The sequence below is a fragment of the Bos mutus genome, chromosome 7 (genome assembly GCF_027580195.1).
Source record: "Bos mutus isolate GX-2022 chromosome 7, NWIPB_WYAK_1.1, whole genome shotgun sequence".
Lineage (NCBI taxonomy): Eukaryota > Metazoa > Chordata > Mammalia > Artiodactyla > Bovidae > Bos > Bos mutus.
Genome location: NC_091623.1, coordinates 49,653,232 through 49,670,566, shown reverse-complemented (window position 1 = coordinate 49,670,566; position 17,335 = coordinate 49,653,232). Strand labels below are relative to the sequence as shown.

The window sequence follows — 17,335 nt, the reverse complement described above, 5'->3', positions numbered from 1 at the left end:
CCAGGGATCGAACCCAGGTCTCCCACATTGTAGGCAGATGCTTTACCATCTGAGCCAACAGGGAAATCTTAGCAATGCATAATAATGTTTCATTGGTTTTTTCCACTCAACAAATATTGTAAATGTCTTTCCAAAAACATACTTCTAGTCACCATTTTTAATAACTGCAAAGTATTCTACTACATACATCAGTTTTTCTCAACTTTTTTTCTTCCTGACATGAAATATTAATAGCATAGGTACACTGTACCTCTTGTTTAGGCACTGTGGCCAAAAACCATTGTAATAGCTTAGTTGTATTCTCTCCTCCTCACACTCAGGAATCAATTTTTCCCCTGGTGATGATGCATGATAAAGTTGTACCATAATTTATTCAATACACCATTTGACATTTAGGTTGCTTCTAAAATTTACCTGTTTCATGCTGTGATGAACATTCTCGTAAATTTAAAACTGTGCAAAAGTGGAAATGGAATGTTTGGGTCAAATGGGATGTATATATTTTTTCAAACTTTTAAACTTTTTATTTTGTATTAGGGTATACCTGATTAACAATGTGTGGTAGTTTCAGATGAACAGTGGAGGGACTTAGCTATATGTGTATCCATTCTCCTCCAAAACCCCCTCCCAAAGATGTGTATTTTTTAAAGACTTTGAATATATATTGCCAATAGCCCTCCTGTGTACCAGTCCAATGTGCTTGGAATCCCACATCTTGGTGACTTCAGCCAAAATGCCCTCTATTCTCCTCTAGCTCCATTTGCAATTGAGGGCAAGCAGCATCATTCACCATGCTTGTCCATCTGAGTCCTCTTCACACCCAGTAATAATTTTCCTTTTCAAACAAGTCCTACTGTGCCCTGATGAAGACCTGCCAAAGCCTTCTGCGTTTGGAGTTATCACCATTGTCAAGGCCTAAATGGCCTTTCAGGATTGGGCCTTGCCTACCGCTGTGACCTTATCTTGGATTACCGTCTTCCTCTATTCCATTTCCTCTTCAGTTTTCTAACCCATTAAAACTGGAAAACGGAGTGTGTTACTTACCTTGACTCTTAGCTTGTTGGGGATGGTAGCCAAGACCAGCGTCTACTTCTGTTGCCTGCGTCTGCTAATCCGTAGCCCCCAAGTGTGAGTGCGTCTCCATCCGCGTTGGCCAGGCTGGTGTCCAGATCTGCAATGCCTGCTGGGAGCTCTACTGCCTGGAACATGGCATCCAGCCTGATGGCCAGATGCCAAGTGACAAGACTGCTAGGGGAGAGGACTCCTTCAACACTTTCTTCAGCAAGACAGGTGCTGGCAAGCATGTGCCCAGGGCAGTGTTTGTAGACTTGGAACCAAGCCATTGATGAGGTTCGCACTGGCACCTACCACCAGGTCTTGCACCCTGAGCAGCTCATCACAGGCAAAGAAGATGCTGCCAATAGCTATGCCCGAGGTTACTACACCACTGGCAGGGAAATCATTGACCTTGTCTTGGACCGAATTCGGAAACTGGCTGACCAGTGCACAGGTCTTCAGGGCTTCTTGGTTTTCCACAGCTTTGGTGGAGGAACTGGTTTTGGGTTCACCTCCCTGCTGATGGAACGTCTCTCTGTCAATTATGGCAAGAAGTCCAAGCTGGAGTTCTCCATTTACCCAGCCCCCCAGGTTTCCACAGCTGCACGTGAGCCCTGCAACTCCATCCTCACCACCCACACCATCCTGGAGCACTCTGATTGTGCCTTTGTGGGAGACAATGAGGCCATCCATGACATCTGTCATAGAAATCTTGATACTGAGTGCCAACCTACATGAATCTTAAGCTCCTTCTTAGCCAGATAGTGTCCTCCATCACTGCTTCCCTGAGGTTTGATGGAGCCCCGAGTGTGGATCAGACAGAGTTCCAGACCAACCTGGTGCCCTATCCCCGCATCCACTTCCCTCTGGCCACATCTGTCATCTCTGCTGTCATCTCTGCTGAGAAAGCCTACCATGAACAGCTTTCTGTAGCAGAGATCACCAATGCTTGCTTTGAGCCAGATGGTGAAATGCAACCCCCGCCATGGTAAATACATGGCTTGCTCCTCCTGTGCTACTGTGGTGATGTTGTTCCCAAAGATGTTAATGCTGCCACTGACACCATCAAGACCAAGCATAGCATCCAGTTTGTGGATTGGTGCTCCACTGGCTTCAAGGTTGGCATTAATTACCAGCCTCCCACTGTGGTACCTGGGGGAGACCTGGACAAAATAAAGCAAGCTGTGAGCATGCTGAGCAACACCACAGCCATCGCTGAGACCTGGGCTCACCTGGACCACAAGTTTGACCTGATGCATGCCAAGCATGTTTTAGTTCAATGGTATGTGGGTGAGGGTATGGAGGAAGGAGTTTTCTGAGGCCCGTGAGGACATGGCTGCCCTCGAGAAGGATTATGAGGTTGTGTGGATTCTGTTGAAGGAGAGGCAGAGGAAGGAGAGGAATACTAGTTACCATTCCTTTGAGGCCTGCAGCATGTCATACTCAGAGCTTCAGCATTAGCTAGCTGACAGGCCTAAAAACTGACTACATTGTGTTCGCTTTCAACTGTGATCATGGATTGCTTTTCCATGTGTATGTGTAAGACTCCTGTCCTGTCTCAAAACTAAAGATTTTAAGGGGGGAAAAAAAAAAACAAAACCAACACAAACCCCCCAAAACTGGATGTGGCTTCTACACCATTGCAGGGGTGAAAACACGTTTCACTTGTATCTACCCATGGTGGTACTCAAGACAGACCTGTGCTGTGTTACCCCTGGCTTGAGGACAACTGGGATCAGACAAGGGGAGGACTGGGAGGCAACAGAAATGGTCCCAGTTCCTGCAGTGCTGCAGGAAATCTGGGATTATTCACTAGTCTCGAACATCACTAGTGTCTTATGAGCACACGGGGTGACCCACCTGGGGGGAAGCCGTAACAGTTGTCTGCTTAGCTTTGGGAGAATTAAGCGGGAACCTGCTCGAGAGAGGGGAGTCGGGCGCGCACCGGCGGCTCAACCTGCACTCACGAGGCGCGGCCGGACGCGGCATCCGGCGCCCCACTCTCGTGCGAGCGCCCCGCCGGCTGACCCGAGGCGAGGAAGCGGGGGTCGCAGGGTGGGAGTTCGTTAGGGCAAAAGCGGGGTACGGGACTGAGGCACGGGCACGGAGACCCTGCGTGGGTCCAAGCCCCAGGCCCAACGGCGGCAGGTAAGGGGCAGTGGCGGGGCGAAGGCCTTGGATGCGCTCCGGGTACCGCGGAGGTGGCTTCGGGCGCACAAGTATGCCGTTCCGCAGCGCCCGGTTGGTCACGGACTGGCTCTAGGGAGAAGAGGAGTACTGGCGGCGCCAGGGCGGGGAGCCTCTGTACCTTCAGGTTGGGCAGGACTGCGGATAACACGCTAGGGACACCTCATCACAACCCAGAGCCCGAAACTCTCATACAGTTCCTATAAAGAACTGGCCGCCGCCATTCCCCTCCCCCTTCTGAAGGGTAAGTTTGAAGAGCAGTTTGAAGGAAGACGCATGCGCGAGAAACTAAAACCGCTAAGGCGCGCTAATCGCGGTAAGGCGCAGGCGCAAAACAGCCTAGTGGGTTTAAGGAGGTGGGTGGGGCTGAACCAAATACGCATGCGAATAATAATTAGCGGGCTGGAGTGGGCCGGCTCGTAAAACTACGCATGCGTCCGAGCTCTGTGTGACGCAAGAGGGCGGTGCGGGCACCTGGCTGCGCGTGCGCAGAGCTTGTTCAAAGGGCCTTATTTAGGTTGCGCAGGCGCCCACTAGCCATTTCGTCTCAGCCGCGCCGAAGTTGTGTTTGCAGGTGAGTGTTTGTTGTTCGGTGTTTACCATCCAGCGTCCCCCGAGGCTGTCAGTTTTGCGAGGATTGCTTGCCCCTGGGTCTGTGTAGAGCGTCAGGGTCTTTGGCAAGGTGAGAGCTGCCGTTAGGAGCCAGGAATGGTTCGCCGAGTTGCGGCAGGGCCGCTGAGGCCTGCAGGCCGCGACGACTCTATTGTGTGAGATGTCGGAGGAGGCGGAGCGGAAGCGACCGCCGCCATTTCCTAGCCTCCACGCTGGCGCTAGGCCGGGTTCCCCCTCGGCTTGGGGCCACGATACCTGGTGCACAGAGCGGCTTCGGGCGTCTGGCTGCTGGCAAGTGGGGCACTCGTTGTTATATTCGCTGGGGTCGGAACGTCCTCACGGGGTCGACCCATCCTGAGGCTCCGCGGGCAGGCGGGCCGTCTCGAGAGCGGAGGGCTGTTTCATTTTAACGTTCTTCCAGGTCTGACTGCCGACCCGGGTCTTGCAGTCTGATTCGACGCCAGCACCCACTAGGAGACCATGATGTTGGGCACCGAAGGCGGTGAGGGATTCGTGGTGAAGGTCCGGGGCTTGCCTTGGTCTTGCTCTGCAGACGAAGTGCAGCGGTTTTTTTCTGGTGAGTCTGAAACGGAGGCTGGAATTAAGCACCTGGGGCCGCAGGGCGGGCGAGCGAGGAGGCGACAGCGACGACGGCGGGGCCGAGCCCGTGGCGCCCCCTAGTGGGGCGCGGGCGGCAGCTGTTCCCGCTGTCGAGCGCGCCCAGCAGGCTGCGGTTACGCAATGGAAATTGCGAAAGCCCCACCCGCCCGGCGCTCCTGGGGGGAATGCGGCCTCTGGTGGAATTTTTGTTTATCTTTTTAAGTATTTATCTGTGTATGTCTTTTCTCACAAAGGATAAATGGGAATAGACCAGGTTTTCCCCGCAATCTTGGGAAAATTTGCCGAGTAGCTCAGCAAATACCTTACAAATTTAAATTGCTAACACTTTTCAAATTTGGGTGTTGATTTGAAAAGGGGCATTCTGTTTTGGAAAAAGAAAATATCGCTTCTTAATTTAAGACAGTTTTCCTAATCGGGATTTGGTAATTGAAGAGTTCGTGGTCTGGCTTGCTTTACAGTTGAGGGCACTGAAACCCGGAAAAGTTTTCTTGCCTGGGTAGCTTTTTTCCAGTATGTAGGTTTCCTTGAATGTCTGCCAAATGCCCGTGTTCTCATTATTAGTGTAAGATTAGACTGAAAGATGATATTTGGTAGAAATTTACAGGTTGGAAGGATATTTGTAGTATTGACTTACTATCTGAATTCAGTGTATGTAACGGAAAACGAAAACAAGAAGCAAATACATGGGAAGCCACCTTGCAGTGAGCAAGACTGGGTTTGGCTTCAGCTGTGCGTTTGGAGCATTTTAGCTTGGTAACATTGATCCCCTTTCAGGTGAGTATTGGCCCTGCAGTTCGGATTTGAGCAAGAAACTGTGATGTTGCTTCTAGTAAGGTAAAACTGTCAAATACCCCGAATCAAAAGTCCAAACCAAGTGTATTCAGAAAAGACCATAAAAATCACAAAGTCCAGATTGAAAAATTTGCTGAGGAGTTATTATTAAAAGTATGTTTAATGGACACACATGAGTAATGAGTTGGAGATAAGTTCGGTAAGAAACTGCTTTGAATATTGGATTTTCTTGATGGATCGGGAATGTATTCAGGGGAATAAGAAAGTTTGGTCATGAGAGGAAAACTGCTTAATTACTAAGACACCTTAGGAGATAGTAATGTTGCTCATTCTAGGTTTTGCAAATGATTTCCTTTGTAGTGGGGGTATGTATAGGCATTTTATCTGTATCACCCAGAGGTGGTTTTTAGTTTTAAATTCTGTATTAACGGTTGTTTTCTTTCCAGACTGCAAAATTCAAAATGGGGCTCAAGGTATTCGTTTCATCTACACCAGAGAAGGCAGACCGAGTGGCGAGGCTTTTGTTGAACTTGAATCAGAAGATGAAGTCAAATTGGCCCTGAAAAAAGACAGAGAAACTATGGGACACAGATATGTTGAAGGTTTGATTTATGTTGCCCTAGTAACAGTAAATAAAACATTAAACAAATAGAAATCTATCTTACCCCTTCTGAATTTTAGGTATTTGACCGCATGGAAATGGTCATCTAAGAGTTTATGGCAGCTCTTCCTAGATTATCTAAAGACCCAGGAAGTCTGAACATTGTTCTGTAACTTTCCGAAGTTGACTAATTCTAAGCACCTCTTTCAGTATTCAAGTCAAACAACGTTGAAATGGATTGGGTGTTGAAGCATACTGGTCCAAATAGTCCTGACACGGCCAATGATGGCTTTGTACGGCTTAGAGGACTCCCATTTGGATGTAGCAAGGAAGAAATTGTTCAGTTCTTCTCAGGTATGTAGTCGTGTTTGTTATTGAGCAGTGAGTTCTGGCTAGCAGCTGGCAACATGTGATTGAATAGACTTAAAAGTTGAGAAGCTTAGATATTTAAATAGGTTGTGAGTATATGCAGATGTTTTCTTCTTCCTGGAGACCGTCAAATAATTTAAGCCCATCTTAAAGGTGGATTAATTATTTCCAAAATGCTAACTTTGCTTATATTTAGTATTGTAGTTCAGAGTAGATCTTTGAGGATTGTCCTCAACAACTTAACTACTTTCCTCACATTGCTGTTCAGCAAAATACTTCACGTTAAAGGTAAGATCCCTTAACATTAGATTAGTATGTTAGGCTGTTGTAATTTATGGCAGGTGTCTATATTGTAAGACACAGTAGGTACTGGGGTCAGAAATGTCTCTAATGATCTCATTCTGTTTATGCAAGAAAAAATAGGGAAAGGAAGTGTAGGTTGAATGTTGTCTTAGTATCTGAAGTACAGAAACTGTTTTGAAATTGTTTTGGGCCTAAAGTATTTGAATGTTTAGCAGAATGTTAGAGCATATATTTTAAATATTGTTGCTTAATATTCATGATGTTATAAATTGGAATTAACAAATCCTTTCATGGTTTAGTATAGTATGTATTAAAATTTTGACTATTAGATATGTATCAAGTCCTAATGTTTTGCCAGAATTTTTGAAATCAAGTCTATTTTTACTGTTTTTGTCTAAATTGGTGAGAATTGAATGCTATCTGTCAACATCGTTAAATATGAACATAATTTCATATCTTCTAGGAAAGTGCTTTAAGTCCTTTTTGTAAGCTTGGGAATGTATCCACGGAAAGGATTTTTCATAGACGGAATTTCCAGAAGTGAATCATACTACTGTTAGAGAATAAGAGTGCATGATTGTGCTGTGTTAGATCAGTTGTTTGTTGAAAGCTTAGATTGTATGTTTGTCAATTGTATGACTAAGCAATGTTTCAATTTGTATATGAAATGTTTAAATATGTAATTTTTAAAAACTGAAGTTCCACTAACTTTAAAACATTGAAAAATATGAAATGAGGTAGAAGGTGTATCTTTGAATTTAGCAAAACTATTGTATTTAATGCTTGAAAATGTGTGTAATTCTTGTATAATTCAACATTAAGTTGCATAGATAAATAAGTGTTCTTAATTGTTGAATTCTTAATGCATCCTGTGTTCAAAGTGTTTTCTTGTATACCATGTCATGGGATGTGTTAAGAATTGAGTTATAGTCTGTAATAATGGAACTTCATATTACTGCAATGCTTTTTTAAAGAGTACTTGTTGAAAGCATACCATTCACCTAAAGTTAAAATTCTGGTTTATTTAAAGCTATAAGAAGAATCATTTCTGGGCTTGTGATGTTAATATTGCCCCCCTACTGGGGTTATTTGTCCTTGGGTTGAAGGGTTGGAAATCGTGCCAAATGGGATAACATTGCCGGTGGACTTCCAGGGGAGGAGTACGGGGGAGGCCTTCGTGCAGTTTGCTTCACAGGAAATAGCTGAAAAGGCTCTAAAGAAACACAAGGAAAGAATAGGGCACAGGTGGGGATGGATGGTTGGTTGGATTTGTCACTTTTCTTATGGTAAACTATTAAATCCATATTCTCTCTGCTTAGAATCAAGGGAAAAAAAATCTGATTTCATAGTCTATTTGATATTTTGCCACAATTTTCAAACTTTTCCAGTGTCAAAAGTCCGATAGTACTTTCAGATTAAATTTTAGATTTTAAAATTGTCCCCAGTTAATTTGATCTACTTCACAATTTTGTAAGAGTCCTAATTAACCCCAGTCAGTGGAGTTGAGAGACTATGGTTTTAAAAATGTTCATGCAAACCTGGCTTTAGCTGTAATAACACCCACCTAGTAAATTAATATTACCATAAGAAAATGTGATACTTTCTGATCTTGTTTTTAAAGTTGAAATGCAACAAACTTTTTCTTGCTGTATAAATATTCTGCATATGTATTAATAAGCATAGCTTTCAAGAAATTGTCACAAAAGGTTTTATTCTCTTTGCTTGTGACTATTTTTCATTGAAGCATGCGCTTACCTATGCTGATTCCTACTAAAAGCATAGGCTGGGGAATTTATTGGCGGAAGGAGATGTGTAGTGTGGGCTAGACTGTTGGTGGAGGCTGGCTTTTTAGCCCACTTGCTATACATGATGCCAATGGATTTAAGACATGAAATGTTGAAAGTTGAGTGGAATTCTTTCCCTCCTAAGACATTTACAGTACTCCTCTCTACCCCTAAGGTTGGGCACTCTGCCTCAGAGGAGGATGTTTTTCTCCTATAAAGTTTACATTAAATCTTAAAATTGAGTGAATTTCTGGTCATTGCCTATGCAAATATAAGAAATCTGGCTTTAAATATTAGTCAGTTTCATGGCTATGACTTCATTGTTTTCTTGTGTAACTAAATACCTGTATGAAATGAACTAATGTTTTCTCTCCCTTCCCCACCCCCCTTCCTCATGAACAATGCTTTAGGTATATCGAAATCTTTAAGAGCAGTCGAGCTGAAGTTAGAACTCACTATGATCCACCACGAAAACTTATGGCCATGCAGCGACCAGGTCCCTATGACAGACCTGGGGCTGGCAGAGGGTATAACAGCATTGGAAGAGGAGCTGGCTTTGAAAGGATGAGGCGTGGTGCTTATGGTGGAGGTATGTAGACTGTGCAAGTGTCATGAGGTCTGTTCTTTGTGAGTGTTTTCATGTAGTGATAGTACTTTTTGTCTTTCAGGTTATGGAGGCTATGATGATTATAATGGCTATAATGATGGCTATGGATTTGGGTCAGATAGATTCGGAAGAGGTAAGGTAAGAATTGAATTTCTCTTCTGAGGGATACTTACACTCTTGTTCATCTAGACCTCAATTACTGTTTTTCAGGAATGTCAGATCACAGATACGGGGATGGTGGCTCTACTTTCCAGAGCACAACAGGACACTGTGTTCACATGCGGGGATTACCTTACAGAGCTACTGAGAATGACATTTATAATGTAAGTGGAGGATAGATTGATAAATTGTCTATTTCAGTATAGCAGTACAAACATGGTGGTGGTTCTACTTAAGTGAAGCAGCATGTTAAAATTTTGTTTCTTGTAACAAAGTTTGATTTTGATTCTTTGAAATACCTTGTATTTAGTTTTTTTCACCACTCAACCCTGTGAGAGTACATATTGAAATTGGTCCTGATGGCAGAGTAACTGGTGAAGCAGATGTCGAGTTTGCAACTCATGAAGATGCTGTGGCAGCTATGTCAAAAGACAAAGCAAATATGCGTAAGTGTGATTTAAGGATTTTGGGGTCTCTTTACAGATAGTTGTGTGACTAATGATTATAATAGAGGAATACTGAGGATGTGAAAATTTTTTAATCTAGTGATAGGGTTCTGTGGATCTTTAAAAAGTTCTATGACTAAAATGAATTTGATAAGTTAATTTGATAACAACACTGACTGAAGGTATATGCTTGATTGACAGACTTAAGCGATTTAGATGAATGCTTGACTGCTTTTTAAAACCTGCATGAAGTAAATCACCTGAGAACAAGCAGCTAGAATTTTTTTTTTTTACTAAAAGTAATAAGTTCACAGATCTACTTAAAAGAACTTAAAAGAGTTTATCTTCTGTCACCAACATACATTTTCAAACTTTTTTTTTCTCATTTCAGAACACAGATATGTAGAACTCTTCTTGAATTCTACAGCAGGAGCAAGCGGTGGTGCTTACGGTAGCCAAATGCTAGGAGGCATGGGTTTGTGTAAATATCACTTTAGTGTCTTTTTTTTAAGCTAACCTTGTATGCCTTTTCTCTCATTTCAGAACACAGATATGTAGAACTCTTCTTGAATTCTACAGCAGGAGCAAGCGGTGGTGCTTATGGTAGCCAAATGATGGGAGGCATGGGCTTGTGTAAATATCGTTAGTTTTTTTAAAAACCAAAACATTTATATAAGTCAATTTATATAAGTTAAGCTAATTTATATATAAGGGGTTTAGCAAAATTTAGGCAAATAAAAGTTTTTATTTGAATAGTATGCATTAAATGTGAGTTATATAAAGTGTTTAGAATAGATAAGTTGGTTTGAAGTACTTTTGGGGGAGGGGACTGTAGAAAGAAATTAGTTGAATTGTTTAAGTATGAAGTATAAGCCTAAAATATTTAGCAAAAAAGCACAGGATCAGAATAAATTGTTGGGCATAATTAGGTGTTCAGTGATACCTGTGTATTGAAATACCCTTATTATATGGAATCATGGGGGGAAATCCCATTAAATCCAATTAAGCAGTTTCATAAGGTGTTGTCAAAATGCCTCTACTTAAGGAAACGTGGATTCAGTCCTGCTGATGTGTATACTTTTGGCCTTGTGGTTTTTAAGTGTTTGACTAGCTCATACGATGGATAGAAAGGTAGTCTGGTCCTAGGCAATAGGCAGAAGGTGGTACAGTGGGCTCTAGTGATACTAAGATCAAGACTGGAAATTTAGAATTTAGAAATTTAGATTTAGAATTACAAGCCGGGTACCACCAGGTACCACATTATATAAGAAACAAGGTTCTAATGTTGTCTTAACTTAACAGCAAACCAGTCCAGTTACGGGGGCCCGGCCAGCCAGCAGCTGAGTGGTGGTTATGGAGGCGGCTATGGTGGCCAGAGCAGCATGAGTGGATACGGTAAGTGTTTTTTTAATATACTTAGAATAAGTTTCAGGCAGGTTTCTTTAGTTGGGAATGTTCAGGCTCCTTTTTTGGTAAAATTGGGTTATTAAATGTATGTTCTTGATCCTAATATAAATATTCAAATAGTTTAATTTTCAGAATCAATCATTGGGAGGGGGAAGTATTCTATGAATTCAAAATAGTCGATATTGCAACTTTGAATAATGTCGAGCCAGAAAACATCTGCCTCCGTTTGTTAAAACATTAAAGTCGTTCTCTTTTTCTGTCTTTTTGTTAGCAGTAAATCCATGTTAGATGGAGGGAGAATTTAGAATGGTGGTTGGGTTCAAGACCGTATTTACTAGTCAGTTAACCTAGGATTGGTTTTATTAATTAATTTTTTCAGTTGGTCTAAAGAATGGTGATTTTGGTATTATAGTCTTACCCTACAAAATCCTTTTGCAGACCAAGTTTTACAGGAAAACTCCAGTGATTTTCAATCAAACATTGCATAGGTAAATATTTTCTCAAAAAATATAATTTAAATTCCCAATAGCAAATATTGATATGTTGTAATGACACTTTCTATAGCAGTCAATGGCTCTTATTTAACTCCATGGAGGCTGCCATCTTGGGCACAGTGAGTTGCCTTTAGTCCAACTTCATTGTCTCACTTCCTGCCCACCATGAATAGGAAAAGCAAGAGATTGCCCCTGTGCTCCCTATTCATACATGCCATTCAATGGACACATTGTGAATGTTTACGGTAAATTTTTTTTAAAATGCTTTGTTTAGCTTTAAAAACAACATGAAGTAATTTTGCAATTTTTGAAAAACACTAGTTTTCCTTTAAACTTTTTTCAACGTTGATCCTGAAGCATCCAAATAAATGGTAGCACAAGAGTCTGGCAAGTTGGTACTGCAGAGAAAAGGGGTTTATTGAGACTTGTTTGGAGTCGGGAGTCCCTTTTCCCAAACATGCTTCTCGCCACTTGGACAGCAGCCATTTGTACTCGTATACTTTTTAAACTTTTTTTTGGAATGCTATATTTTAGTTGACTGCTAATCTGATACTTATCCTGACTTGTCAAATTGATCTCTTTGCAGGCAGCCAAGGAGCAGTGAACAGCAGCTACTACAGTAGCGGAAGCCGAACATCTATGGGAGTGAACGGAATGGGAGGGATGTCTAGCATGTCCAGTATGAGTGGTGGATGGGGAATGTAATTGATCCTGATCACTGACTCTTGGTCAACATTTTTTAAAAGAAAAACTTAAGTTTTAACAGTTTTGCAATACAAGCTTGTGATTTATGCTTACTCTAAGTGGAAATCAGGATTGTTTTAAAGACTTAAGGTTCAGTATTTTTGAACACGTTCATCTAGGATGTAACAACTAGGTTGAGTAAACTATTCCTGTTAAATAATTTTCAGCTTTTCTCAAGTTAGTTCTCTTGTAGGATGTACTTAAGCAGTAAGTGTATTTAGGTTAAAGCAGTTGAATTATGTTAAATGTTGCTCTTACATCACATTACATTGAACACTGTCTGGATGCATGTTGAAAGACATGCTTTTTTTGTAAAACTCAATATAGGAGCTGTGTCTACAATTAAAAGTGAAACATTTGGCATGTTTGTTAATTCTAGTTTCATTTAATAACCTCTATGGCACGTAAGTTTAAGCTTTTTTTTTTTAAGTTAATGGGGGAAATTTGACACGCAATACCAATACTTTAGGATTTTGGTCTTGGTGTTTGTATGAAATTCTGAGGCCTTGATTTAAATTTTTCATTGTATTGTGGTTTTCCTTTTAGGTGTATTGCGCTAAGTGAAACTTGTCGAATAAATCTTCCTTTTAGAAACTGCACTTTGTCTGGTCTGTGCTTCGGTGTCACGTGGACTGTTTGTTGGTGCTTCCTTGCTGTCTGGGGCGTAGGTGAACAGTGGCCCGCATCTCTGGCTGTGGCAGACAGGCTTGGCAGTTGTGGCTGTTGTGTAGATGTCTTCAGACTTTTCCTTCCAGTACAACTGAAGGTAAATTAAGCTTTGGGGTCCTGTGGAAGGTCTGTATGTTTGGCCTGGCTGCACAGGATGTGATCTGAATTGGCTTTGACTTGCTAAGCACTTGCACAAGGCCAAGGGGGAGGCAGAAGTGTCCTCTGTTACGCTCTGCATGTCTGTGGAAGCCTTTGAGCATGGCTGAGGAAGTGCCAGCAGCAATCTTGTGGCATCTTTTGAATTTTGCTTCTATGAGGTACCTTCTAGAAGGAGCTAGTTCATAGAGGACTTTGAAATGAGATTCAGTCTTTTATTTTTGCTTTGCTCCTCAAGATCAAGTCTGCTTAGGAGCAAAATTACTTTATAAAGTAATTTATAAAGTATAAAGCTATCAAGTACTTCTGAGAACAAATGATTAGTTTTAACTCTAATTGAAATCTTTATTGTAGGTAAAACTCAATGGCATTTGCTAGGAAAGTAGTAAGCAATACAGGTATAGTTCTAGAATTACCTTCAGACATTTAACACTGGTAATTTGGGAATTACCACTCATTCATCATCCCTCTAAATTAAGTTTGCTGCATTGAGGTTAGAATTCAGAATTGGAGCTGTGAACATAGGCTTGTGCTGTTCAAAGCTATTTTTATTTGCTGACAGTGCTGAAGGGGTGTGGTTAGTATGGTGAATGTAGAAAAACTGCTTAGAATGATAGCACTTCTTGAAGATTGCAGTTGGCAGCACTACACGAAGATGTACTGACGGACTCTGAATCCTCTTGCCGTTCCATGTGTTCTGAAAACTGGGTGCATACCTTCAGTTGGGTTGGGGATACAGAAGTATTCTAATGTTCTATAAATTGTCTTCTGCAGGCTTGGAGAGAATTTTCTGGGGATGCACTGTTCTAAACCTAGTAATGCCCTTGAGATCTTTCCTTGGTCTGTGTCAGGGGAAATCAGGCACAAGGAGAGTGTCCCTTCATCTTCCCTAGTCCTTTAGTTTTTGGTTTTTTAACAGGAAACATCTTTGTTGAAGAAACTTGAAAAAATACCTAGAAACATTGTGTTTCTTTCAAACACTGTACTCCATGGACCGGCATCTTCACCTGGGAGTTTGTTAGGAACAGTCAGAGTCTCCAGACTTGGTGTCATTTATCATGACCCTTAGCCCTCCACAGTCTGTATTTAAGCTGGAGAAACACTGCCTTTTATCTGTCCCTCCTTGTTTGCCCAAGTAAGGGGAAGTTTGCCAAACCAGAAACTGAGGGTTCCAAAGTTCAGGTACATAATGGATGTCTTAAATTCTTTTCCGCAGCTAGATACTTAGTATCCAGCACAAGAATTCTTTGTGAATAGTGCTTGGGGCATGGGGCAGGGGCAGGTTTTAGAAGAAATGAGGATGATAAAGGGAAGAGCACTTAGTGTGGTAGTGGTGGGAACTGTCAGAACTGTCTTGAAGCAGGAAGGTATCCTGCTCCCCTTCTGTGTGCAGATGAGACAGGCTGAGGAGTGACTTAACCTAAGGCTCCCCAGCAAGTTGGAGTAAAAACTGGGCACGCTGCAAACAAGGTACAGATCTAATGCTAGACCATTTGGGGGAAGTGTGGTATGTAAACGCTGGGAAAAGTTGGGCCCTGAATGAGGTTAAGAAAGCTCAGATTAGGTTAGGGAAGAGGACAAAGTCCCTTTTTGCTGCCATGTGCTTCCTTAAATAGGACTCAAAAATCTGCACTTCGGAATGAATGTAGCTTTGAAGCAGGGCACACGGTTTTGGAGGCTGGTCACACAGATCTGGGACCTAATGTCGTTGAACCTTCCATGTTTCCCATCCGTAACGGTGTGTTTAGGTGAGCAGATGTGGAATCAGCTAGGCTGTGGGTGTGCCTTGTGCTAGGACAGAGTACAGAAGGAAAAGAGAGCCAGGCTCTCAAGCAGAGGCTGGACAGTCAAGGTCAGAACGCTGGTGGGAGGTGGACTCGGGCACTGAAAAGAGGCCTTGCATACAGATGGGCTGACCTGTCTGATTGTGTTATGAGTACTTGTTACACTTCTGTAACCTGAATACTCAAGGCCATTAACCGGTGGAGGGAAGTTAGGGGGGTGTGTGTTGTGTGTAGGGGACAGCTCAGCTTGTCCTTTATTCAGCTGGGCAGCAGCCTGCACCCCAGAACCCAGCAAGCTCAGGCCTCTACCTCAGATGCAGCCACCCTCACTGAGGGCCTCTAGTCCTGAAATGGGGCTTGTTCTGGGCATCCTGTGAAGCTGACATAAGCTCCTTCGTTATACCAGAATGAAAAATAAACAGTTTTATTGCAGGGCTAATGATGGATATTCACAAGGGTGTGAATTTTTTGACTCCGAAGTAGGGGAAAGCATGCTGGGGTGGTAGGGAGGAAAAGGACCTGATTACTACAACTAGTTGGGCTGTTGCAAAAGAGGTTAATTCTTTGGAAATTGAAAAATGATAATAGCAAAATCATGAAGTTGCATCTGAACCAAAGCCGGTGGTGTCAAGTGAGAATTTCAATCCAGAGGAGTTGATTCTGTACAACTTGGAAAGGAGAGGCATGTGCAGCTTCCAGTCCTGTGTGCTGCGTTCCAGAGGGCCAGCAGCCCAGCTTGGAAACCAACCTTCCAAGTCCCAGACCAACTCAAGACCCAGAGAGTTTGGCACTGTTCTGAGGCTGCCCACAGAGATGAAGATAGGCTGGCAACTGGTCTGGAAAGCAGGCCCTGCTGAGGCCCCTGCCTTAGGAGCTGGTGGAGGAGGAGCACCGTTGAAGGAGCAGGGTGTGGCAGCTGTCGCACACACGGACTGGTCTGGGGTAGGAGGGCAGGGCCAGTTCATTACTGGAGCACGCGTTACAGAAGATGTGGCCACAGTTCCGGCAGTGGTGCTAGAGGGTGAAAAGAGGCAGTTAGCGACTGCTGTGCTGCCTGGGCCTGCACACCCACTCTAGTTGACCAATCTTTAAAAGTTTAATATGCTAAAATCCCTCCTCCAGAGGCTTGTATCATTTTGAAAGGGGTTCTTCTAGACCTCGTGTTTCTACATTTCTGTTCCTGTAAATCCATGGAGTGTTGGAGGGGGTGTCCAATGGCACGAGTGAGGTTCTTTTTCTTTGTGTTTATTGGACTTGCCAACTCTGAGTTGGTAGTCAATGATACCTTATGTGCCTGGGTATGTTCCCTGTAATTGCTGCATTCCATGGTGGTGACCCAAGGTTTCTTTAGCCAGCCACTCCTGAGAAGTCCTTTAATAAAGGCTCTCTATTTTGTGTGGCATCTGTATCTTGCCCTGCCCAACTGGTCAGTCAAGGCCTGGTCAACCTTGGACTGAAGGCTGGGCCCAAGACCACGTGTTCCTGGAACCTGAAGGCGGGCTACACAGGCAGAGGCAGATCCACTGGCCGCAAGTGCCCTGCCCAGATAGCCACCTGGATGCCAGGCTTAAGACTGATTGCCCACAGGTTCCCCATAGGTTCTGGTTTTGCCTAACTAGGCCAGATTCTGGTCCTATTGCTCTCAAAGAATTTTCAGCTTACACACACTGACCTAGACCACTTCCGCAAACAAGCAGCCCCAACTCCCAAATCACTGGCAGGACTGTGGTGGAGACAAGGCCTGTGCTAATGGGCTGAGGTCCCTGAAGGGGGGCAGGCTGGGAAGTCATCTGCCAGCAGACCGGTGAGCATGAACCCAATGCAGCGGGCCTAGACCTACGGGCCTTCTCCAGAACCAGGGCCCAGGCAAGGTACCAACTTAGTCCCTGGGCGAGCAAGTGGAGGGCTACCCCACATACCTTTCTCCGGGAAATGGAGAACTCCTTTTCACACTGCTTACAGTGTGTTGCTTCATCGTCTTTCAGCCAAGTATGGCCCTGAGGAAGAAAGAACACAGTCCTATTTTATGGCTTGGCTCCTGATGAGCCTTTAGCCATGTTCATCCTTCAGCCCAGCATCCACTATCCCTAATAGCACCTGGTTTGCTTTTGAGGCACTGCCTCTTCTCCACTAGAAGTGGTCCCAGGATTGTCCCCAAGCCTGACCACAGCTGGAGCTCATGTGCTGCAGCCTGCCTGTCCTGGGGCTTCCTTGTCTCTGCAGGTTGCCAGATTCTCCAGCCTCGCGTTAACCTGAGACTCCACTCCCTTTCAGTAAGTGCCCTAGGGCCGAGGTGATCAGAATCAGGGTCTGGTGCTTGTAACTCCATCCCTGGCTGAGACATTATCCAAACTGCCCCCTAAACTGGCAGGAGGAAGACAGGCCAACCCTGGCAGCCAGACTAGAAAATCTGTGACACCAGTCCCCGCTGAGAAAGAAGGGCAACGTGCTGCGGAGACAGGAGGCGCTTCTCCATACACACTGATGCCCTGATTCTCAGAGCTTCCCGGGGGAGCAGAGGAGGCACCTGAGGCTTAGAGATAT

The 17,335-nt window shown here is 43.7% G+C and overlaps 2 protein-coding genes and 1 pseudogene across 11 annotated transcripts in view; 2 read left to right on the top strand and 1 right to left on the bottom strand.

Moving 5' to 3' along the window:
* Positions 1 to 1,229: 1,229 nt before the first annotated feature.
* Positions 1,230 to 2,465, top strand: LOC102273750 (tubulin alpha-1B chain pseudogene; annotated as a pseudogene).
* Positions 2,466 to 3,687: 1,222 nt separating this feature from the next.
* Positions 3,688 to 12,781, top strand: HNRNPH1 (heterogeneous nuclear ribonucleoprotein H1). 7 transcript variants are annotated; one of them, XM_070373485.1, is made up of 14 exons: positions 3,688 to 3,817; positions 4,277 to 4,432; positions 5,715 to 5,870; positions 6,080 to 6,223; positions 7,648 to 7,786; positions 8,736 to 8,914; positions 8,994 to 9,065; positions 9,122 to 9,255; positions 9,402 to 9,537; positions 9,929 to 9,988; positions 10,081 to 10,140; positions 10,840 to 10,932; positions 11,383 to 11,432; positions 12,025 to 12,781. In XM_070373485.1, exons 2-13 carry the CDS (start codon positions 4,336 to 4,338, stop codon positions 11,430 to 11,432), a joined length of 1,320 nt encoding a protein of 439 aa, XP_070229586.1. In that variant the 5' UTR covers positions 3,688 to 3,817; positions 4,277 to 4,335; the 3' UTR covers positions 12,025 to 12,781. The 7 variants fall into 7 exon arrangements, with proteins under 7 accessions (XP_070229586.1, XP_014336989.1, XP_070229584.1 ...); XM_014481503.2 differs by having other exon boundaries at positions 10,081 to 10,170; XM_070373483.1 differs by lacking the exon at positions 11,383 to 11,432.
* A 2,418-nt stretch (positions 12,782 to 15,199) lies between these two features.
* Positions 15,200 to 17,335, bottom strand: part of RUFY1 (RUN and FYVE domain containing 1) — a 64,136-nt gene continuing 62,000 nt past the window's right edge. For all 4 annotated transcript variants that reach the window (XM_005905929.3, XM_070373479.1, XM_070373481.1 and 1 more), the window contains 2 exons: positions 16,711 to 16,788; positions 15,200 to 15,805 (listed from right to left, as the gene is read on the bottom strand). In XM_005905929.3, the coding sequence (XP_005905991.2) occupies positions 15,659 to 15,805; positions 16,711 to 16,788 (225 nt within the window). In that variant the 3' untranslated portion in view covers positions 15,200 to 15,658. The remainder of the gene's footprint in view (positions 15,806 to 16,710; positions 16,789 to 17,335) is intronic.